This window comes from Tribolium castaneum, chromosome 9 (assembly GCF_031307605.1).
Source record: "Tribolium castaneum strain GA2 chromosome 9, icTriCast1.1, whole genome shotgun sequence".
In the NCBI taxonomy this organism is placed as follows: domain Eukaryota; kingdom Metazoa; phylum Arthropoda; class Insecta; order Coleoptera; family Tenebrionidae; genus Tribolium; species Tribolium castaneum.
This window is the reverse complement of record NC_087402.1, coordinates 12,046,542-12,055,129: the sequence shown is the minus strand read 5'-3', so window position 1 is coordinate 12,055,129 and position 8,588 is coordinate 12,046,542. Positions and strand designations below refer to the sequence as shown.

At 28.6% G+C, this 8,588-nt stretch overlaps 1 protein-coding gene across 1 annotated transcript; it reads right to left on the bottom strand.

The window, feature by feature from the left end:
• Window positions 1–1,381: 1,381 nt before the first annotated feature.
• Window positions 1,382–7,916, bottom strand: LOC103312769 (trypsin-7). Its single transcript, XM_008194236.3, has 3 exons — window positions 7,621–7,916; window positions 3,913–4,453; window positions 1,382–1,931 (listed from the first exon to the last, which is right to left on the bottom strand). Exons 1-3 carry the CDS (start codon window positions 7,715–7,717, stop codon window positions 1,406–1,408), a joined length of 1,164 nt encoding a protein of 387 aa, XP_008192458.3. The 5' UTR covers window positions 7,718–7,916; the 3' UTR covers window positions 1,382–1,405.
• Between the last annotated feature and the right edge of the window lie 672 nt (window positions 7,917–8,588).

Sequence of the window (8,588 nt, the reverse complement as noted above, 5' to 3'; positions counted from 1 at the left end):
GTGGCTTATTAGTAAAATTTTCCCATAAATTAACCGAAAAATTTAAAAAAGTGACCAATTTTTGTGAGTTTGGGCACACTATTGAGATAAAAATACTGTTTTTTGGAATGTTTTCCATTTTTGCGTTCTATAACACGTCTTTTAAAATTTCAACGAAAATTAACCAAAACCAGTGACTGACATGTATAAAAAATTATATTTTTGTTTTTTTTTCGCGGAAGTTTGAAAGATCACTAAACTGCGTTCAAAAAATTTGCATTTTTGCAAAATTTTGATAAAATAAACTAAAAAATTGCCGAATTGGATAAAAAAATTCATTATTTCTTTTCAAAACGATCATGCACAATTTTCAGTCTGACAATAAGATTATTTTAGCAAGTTTCTTTAAAAAACATGAAAAATATCGTTGAATTGGATAGAAAATGGTGCAATTATTTTCTTTTTAAAGCGTTTATTTAAAAAAAAATGTCACTGTTTCTGCATTTGGTTAATATTGTTAATTTAGGTGAAAACAATTTTTCTCAGCTTCTAAGCACCTTGTAGAGCTTGAAAGGTATCCAATAACTTCTCTCCACTGATTACCTGAAGCAATTTTTTTTTCTACTCTGTGCAACACATTTTCGCTTCCACATCGTAATCTTAAAATTTAATCCCACTCTGTGACTTTTTATGTTCCGTTCAAAAAAATTTTTTTAGGTATAGGAAACTAAATAGCATCATGAGTATAAAGAAGTATAAGGAAATATAAATTGAATTTCAACGTAATTTTGTGAGACAAAATATGACTGAAAGCTAAATTTCGTCAACACATCAAAACATAAACCGCGGGTCCTACCTCAAATAAATATTCATTCGGTTATTTTTTTATGTTTTCATAAGATTTTCTTACCTTTTTTGATTCATGGTTAGAGAGGTTTCCTCGTCTTCAATTTACACAAAGGGCAATAGATTTTTTAAACTTAACATATTAAAATATGTTGTAATTTAAGTATGATCTATTAAAATCTTGACTTTTTGTATTACTCTTAGTTAGGCTAAAATATATTCCGGAATTGTTCAAATAGTTTTTATCTTTATACTTTATTTTACTTTTCACATCTTTTGCAGTTAACCAATTCCTTTTGTAAATTTGGTTTCATTTGGACCAAATAAACATTTCCCCTAATCGATTTTTCCTCGAAATACCCTTAGAAATTGAAAACAACATAAGAAATACAATTTCAAATAATAATAATAATAATTTTATACATCACCTGACGTTATCTCGGTGTTATCAGTTTATCACTAAGCACACATATAGTGTAACATTATGTGACCAAATATACAAACCTTATCTACACCTAAATCACGACATTCACCAATTCAGTCAAATGCAGAGAAGTTTAGGATAAAATTTTATTCGTATTTATTCAAGTACCACTCCTCGGATAAATTTCCGAAAAGCAGGAACACTGGTATAAACCCTACTATTACCAGGCTCACAGCCAAGTTTAAAATTAAAAATACCAACAACAATATTATGCACCACCAAAGGACTCCCCGAACGCCATAAACACGTCTCCAACATTGGCTGCAAACTCCCAACACAAATCATATTTTTCTGATTGTATTTTTTCGGCTCACATGCCTTATGTGGTACTATTTTCATGGTGGTTCTTTTCAAAACGGGAACGGGCGTTTCACCATCGATGGGTTTCCACCCAGTTGCAAGTCCTTCGGTTCCCATGGGCCATTCAGTGCTGGAAAAACCAACAACTGCCACATAATCTTTAAATTCGATTCGATTAAGTAATTCTAGGACTGCAATGTTATTATCAGGAGACGCTGCTGTATACATTGGATGTTTGGTGATTTTAGTTACTTGAATTATTTCACCGTCTCGATCAACGTATTTGGAGCCAATTCTGACCGTCACATCTGCTTCCGGAACTCTGGAAAATAAAATTAATATTTATTGTCATTTATAGATATTTAATAAATGAATTTTTACGTTTTTCCGGAAAAAAAAACGGAGCAAGATGGAGTGCAAACATTTATTTGAATGTAGGATCTCCGGGTATAATCAATTCAAAACAAAATCTTCAGTTAATTCAATAATTGAATCGATATTTTTAAAACATGAAAATCATGCAAATAAAGAAACAAAGATATTTAATGACTTTTTGTATCGTAAATGTGTTTTAAACAGCCTCAAGTTGTGTTTAAGCCTGCACGTGTTTTTAAATTTTTTTTGTTAGAATTTATTTTAAAAAACTTAACATTTACCTAATAGCTTTTTTTAATTTTACATCTAGAGATTTTTTGTTTCTTAGGCTTCCAGTTATAGGGTCGGTTTTACAGAAAGCGAAATTAAAATTTTGTTCAAAATTGAGCTAATTCCACACTAAATTGCTATTTAAAATGGTTGACAAATGTCAAGTTAATCTCGAATTAAAATTTTATTATAATTAAAATGTTTTGTAAACCGTCTTTTAGGGTTTTAGTCGCATAATTTTTAAGTTTTCCAGTATTTCAGCTTTTAGTTTTAAGTACAATTTTCACATATTTCATATTCATTTCCTAATTTTTATTTTTTCATTTTTATTATAATTTCAGTTTTCCAATTTCTTAATGATCCTACTTTGCAGTACCATAGTTTTTTAAATTATTATTTTTAGTTACTTAGTGTATTAGTTTTTTGTTAAAATTGTAATGTTTTATTTTATTAGTGCCTCTCTTTTCCAGTTCTACATTTAGTTTTTTTCAGTTTCTCAGTTACTTCAGAATTTACATCTCACTAAATTTTATTTTTTTGAGTTTTATCTTATTAATTTCTCAGCGTTAGAGTTACTTAAAAATTAAAGTTACTTAGAATATCAGATTTTGAAATTGTAAGTTTTTTACTTTTCTATTTGAAATTCTCTAGTTGTATATCAAATTATTTTTTAGGTTGCATGATCTAAAGATTTCCAAGCCCTTGCAAAAGCAAAGCATTATTTTAATCAAGCTACTTAAACTTCTTGGTTTCTCACTCTAAAAGTTTATTGCCAAGTGGCATAACAATACAAAAAAAATGTGTATATAAAAATCAATTGAAAATAAAAATGTTAACTGAATGAGAAATTATTGGTAGTGAAAAGGTGCATGATTGTAGTACCACTTAGTAGTATGTATTTTCATGCACTGAATTTATTTTCTAGGTTGAGATAAATTTATACAGAAAAAAAAACTAATTTTACAAAGCAAATTAAAAAAATATTTGGGATCAACGATGATCTAACTTCTTTATAGCTTTTATTTTCCACTTGTGTATTATTGATTCTTTTCGTCTATGATAAACCTGTTCATTATGCTATATAATGTAATCATTATGCCCGCTAATTCGTACCAATGCTGACAAAAATAAATCAATTAATTTTCATATTCCAAGTGGAAAGTAAAACGTTATATGCACCACGGGCATAACTCGATTATAAATACCGAGTATCTTAAAATCTCGGGCCGGAGGCACTCGACTTTAAATGTTGCCCTTGAATGTAAAGATCTTCATTATGCCCTTGTAATGGATTTATTGTAATAAAAGTTTTATTTTTTCTACTGTAAAAATGTATCATCAATTACCGGATTTTAATACCTAAATTCTTTTTCTTTACATTTTCCATTTTTCGTTACCTAAATAATATTTATAAACTTCGAAAAATTCGGTCTTTAATAACATTTTGTAGGTGGTTTAAAATTGATAAGACTGATAAGTATAATGTGTGAAACGTAATTTTGCAATTTTTTAAGAGCCTTGGATGTTTTTTGTTAATTTGTCCAAGAATTGGTCGCCAGGAGCCACAGTAACTGTACCTCAACAGTACAGTTAAAAAGTTAGTTGATGAATTGTAAAGCGTTTTTTAAAACAAAAATTAAATGTTTTTCATTACCTACCCGTCAACACATTCTGCAGCTGTTAAAATAAACAACTCGTTGATGATTACACCACTACACGCATATTTGCGAGATATCAAGATCGAAACTTGATAAGGAGCCTCTTGAATTGGTATAGCTGAATTGACAGTAACTTTGGCAGGAGGTATAACAGCTGCATCAGCAATCCTAACTTTCACTACATCGCCAGGTTTTGAAGGTTTCGTTGAGTCAGTTTCAGGTTTTGGTTTTGTAGCTGGTCCAACGTTGACAGATGTGCCAGTTGTTTTAGTTTTAGAACTCGTTTCGGCAGTTGCTTTAACAGCTGCGTCGGTTGTAGAAGGTTTAGTAACTGCGTGTTCTTTACTTGTAGCAGCTGCAATTGTTTTGGTAGCCGTAACAGTTTCTTCAGTTTTAGTCGGTTTGAAAGATGGTTGAAGTTGAGTTGGTTTAACAGTTGTGTCTACTTTTGTAGGTGTAATTGTTACATGTGTAGTAGATTTAGCAGTTGTAACAGTTTTAGTAGGTTTTATTGATGTGACATGTGTACTTGTTGTAGAACCTGTAACAGAAGAAAAATGGAAAAGAGTGTGGTAAGGAACCATTTTTTAATAACATCACATGATAGTAATAAATAAGATGAGTATTTGATAGTTTTTCCAACTTTTTTTAAACTAAATTTTGCACTTATAAAAGTAGTTTTTAAAAACTATAAAATGATTACTTTATCTCGTTTTCAAATTATTTTTTTAAAAAGAGCCTGTAATTTTTTTTTAAATTAATTGTCGTTCAGTCTTTTAAATGTAGTTTGTAGTAGTTTGCAGTAGTTGGTCATTTAAGTTATCAAAAGTTAGATGCAAAAGCTGGAATGTTTAATATAAATGTAATTCGAAAATTCTTAGAAAACATGTTCTCAATGTTACTTGATATTTCTAAATTCAAAGGCCCCCAGTTCTCTTATTCGTTTCTAAGGTTATATAAACTAGAATTTTAATTCTACTGATTATGAATTTCAATGATCAAGAATTTCTACAATTCAAAATTTTCATCTTTTGGAGCTATATTAAATCTACAAAGTTTCCTCATATTTAATTCACAGTTTAATTTTAATGTTTCCATATTTACAATTTGTGATTTTAACATGTTATTTCTTTAATAATACTGTATTTGCAATTATCCAGTTTCTAAAAGTCTCCTTTTTTAAAGTTTCTAGAAATAAAGTTCTTAGAAGATTTTTGAATTATTGCTATGTTTCTAAAGCATAAGGGTCTAGGTTTCACTGGTTAAATGGTATGGTAATAGTATATTATATTATATTATAAGTGATAGAAATGCATCATTAGATGTGAGTGGGAATTCTGACACTTCCCACGAGCTTTATAATGGCATTTTCGATCACATGTGATATACAGGGCTGTCTCGTCGGCACTTGCCAGTTTTCTCTGGGGCGTGAGTTCTGGGACAGCCTGTAGATATTTTATCTTACAGGTGCATTGTAAAAAAAATCTCAGAAATTCAAATAAATATCCGTCTGTAACATTAGCGTGGTTCTTTGTATCGGTTTTTGCAGTGACCTGTGGTTGTTATAATTCTATAGTTATGAAATAAACAGTCTCATTGTTTTTCTTAATTTTCCCTAAATTTACTCAGTTGTGAGCAGAACTGACAGCTTTATCTTACTTGCGAATGAAATTTGATTTCTGTTACCGAAAACAATGATATAATCTACCTAAAAAATACACCTGTAAGATAAATTAACTCTTGGTCTATTAAGGTCTACTATTGGTATTTCCATTTGTGTTTTGTTATTAAATTTAACGAAAAACAATTTTTTTTTTGCCAGGGGTGGGATTTGAAACTCCCACACAAATTAACATGTTAGACACAATTTTGAAAAATTCTCAAAACGCCTATGCGCTACCATCTCCATTTTGTTTAATGAAAAAATTAACTGCTAATAAACTACTATAAGCCACGCAGTGGCTCTCAACAGGTAACTTAATAAAAATTTCCGAAAAAAGTACGCACTTTATGACAAATTTACATAGGAAATATTGCGAAGCCATTCCCTAACAAACTTGTATAAAAATGTCAATTGAACGCAATGCTAGCAACATGGCAAGGTCAGTAACTTTTTTCAACATTGTTCTACAGATGGAGCTCTTTACCAATTTCACCTGCACTTCTACAATTTTTCATTTCTTAAATTTCTAGAAATCAAATTTTTAGAAGTTTTTTGAGTTTCTAAAATTCAAGATTCTAGATTTCAATGGTTAAATTCCAAGTTATTTCAAGACTGTTAAATGTAGGCTATAATTTAAATTTAAAGACATGGAAACAGTTTGAGTTTAATTTTAATGTTTCTGTATTTCGTATTTTGGAGTTTTGAATTACTGATTCCACAATTTTCTTTCTTTAAAAATTGGATTTGCAATTTTTTAGTTTATAAAATACTTCACTAACAGAAATCTCTAGAAATAAAGTTTATAGAAGCTTTTTTGAGTTGAGTGCTACGTTCTCAAAATTAGAGGCTCTAAGATTTAATGGTTGATATTACAAATTATTTATAAACCGTCAAATCAAGGTTAAAATATTTACAGTTTAATTTTAATGCTTACATATTTCGTATTCTGGATTTAGGATTATTATTTTAATTTTTTTTTCTTAAAAAATTATATCTACTTATGCGCAATTTTTTAGTTTTTAGTTCAGTGATACGTTTTAAAGTTTAAGGTTCTTTCTTGTTCGTCAAGTACCTATATTAGCTGTTTCAAAACTATAAAAACGCCAACATTGCATTTTACCGAATAATTTTTTTAAATAAGATAAATAAAATTTTAAAATAGTTATTAATGATTAGATCTCTCCTTGAAAGTATAAATTACAATAGCTATTATTTTTTGAAATGCATGAATTATCTAAAACAACTAATTTTGAGAGATAATGCGACGTTGGTGTTTTTTAGTATTGAAACAGCTAATGGATTATAATACTTTAAATGTAAAGACATGGAAATATTTAGAATTTCATATTAGGGTTTCCATAGCCCGTTTTCTGTAATTATAAAAATATTATTCTACAATTTTCTTTCTTTAAAAATTGATATGCAATTTTCCAGTTTCTACAATTTTTCGCTTCCTTAAACCTCCAGAAATCAAATGTTTGTTTTTTTAAGATTATACTACGTTTTGTTTTTGTTTGAAGTTCTAGGTTTTAATTGTCAAATTCTAAGTTTCAGTTTCTATGTCTGGTCCCTCAATCCCTCAATTTGATAGTTATTTATTTAACGAGTTTGAGTGTACGATTTATTCACGAGTGGATTTTTAAATCACGAGTGAAAACGAGTGGTTTATCATTTACGAGATGAAATAAATGAATCAATTTACACGAAAATGAGTTGAATACAATATTTTATTGTTTGAATTAAACTCTTAAAAGCAATTGCCTTCAAAATTCCAATTTTTCTCAAAAAAACAAAATTTCAATGAAATGAAATTTTTTCAGGCAACAGCAGACAAAATTATAAATATTGTATTAGATAGATACATGAAAAATACAACTAAAACTGTGATAAATGAAATTTCCTGTTTTCACGAAAAAATAAATAAATTTCAGTGGAATAATATGTTAATAATACAAAGTATTTTTTGTATTCAGTGCAAAATATTTAATTTTTGTTTAATTAATGTACTTTGTGAATAATGATTCAAGTAGTACATTTGTACTTACCTTTTCCATCTTGAGAAGTTACTCGCGTAAAAAGCAAAGCTGACATAAAACAATAAACAAAAATAAAGGATATACTGAATCGAAAAGTCACATCCATGATTTTTTAAGTACAATATTTGTGGATGAAAAACTTCACAGCGTATTCAGTTTTAATTAAAGAATTGTTCTTCATATTTAAAAAAATCAATATTTTGAGTAAATGTTCCGTAGAGATAAACGACAACATTTGTATTAAAATTTTATGGGTCTTCATTTACAAACGAATGAATTGCATCGTTAAGAAGACAATGGGTTTAGTGTTGTAGGTGTCGTTGACGTTTCCAGTAACGAGCTTGATTATTAACAAATAAGAAGTGAACAAATTTGTTAATAATAATAACACTTGATCTATTGTAGTGGGTTTTAGCACTTCCGCTAAAGTAGTTTTTTGAAGTAGGAAGACATACATTTTTCCTTATCTCTTGATCAAGTTATCAGTAGTTATCACTCAAACTCGTGCCAACTTATCTGCCAAGGATAAAATATCTTATCACTTTTAGCGCCTTCAAACAAAATTATCAATGTCATAAACTCATAAATCTTTTTAAATCGTCCTCAAGCATTTTTTTATTTATTTATCTAAAAAATTTTAAAACGCTTGACGGCTATCACCTCAAACAATTTCATTTCATAGAATTATAATTTTTTAAGAAAAATCCATCTGTTTTTATTGTTTTAGTTTTGTTTTTTTGCTATAAGTTCCTTCTGTGTGATTGAATTTGAAATGAATTTGAATTTGCAAAGTTTTTCAATAAATATTTACAGTTTTTCCCAAATTCGTTATTACTTCATTACTCATTAAAACCTGTAGTGCATGTATATTATAAAATAAAAATTACCAAATATTTATTTGTTCTATAATCATACAGAGATAGAATACCTACTAATCACTTTAGTAGCTAAAATTAAAAGTTTTTGTTTCTATCACC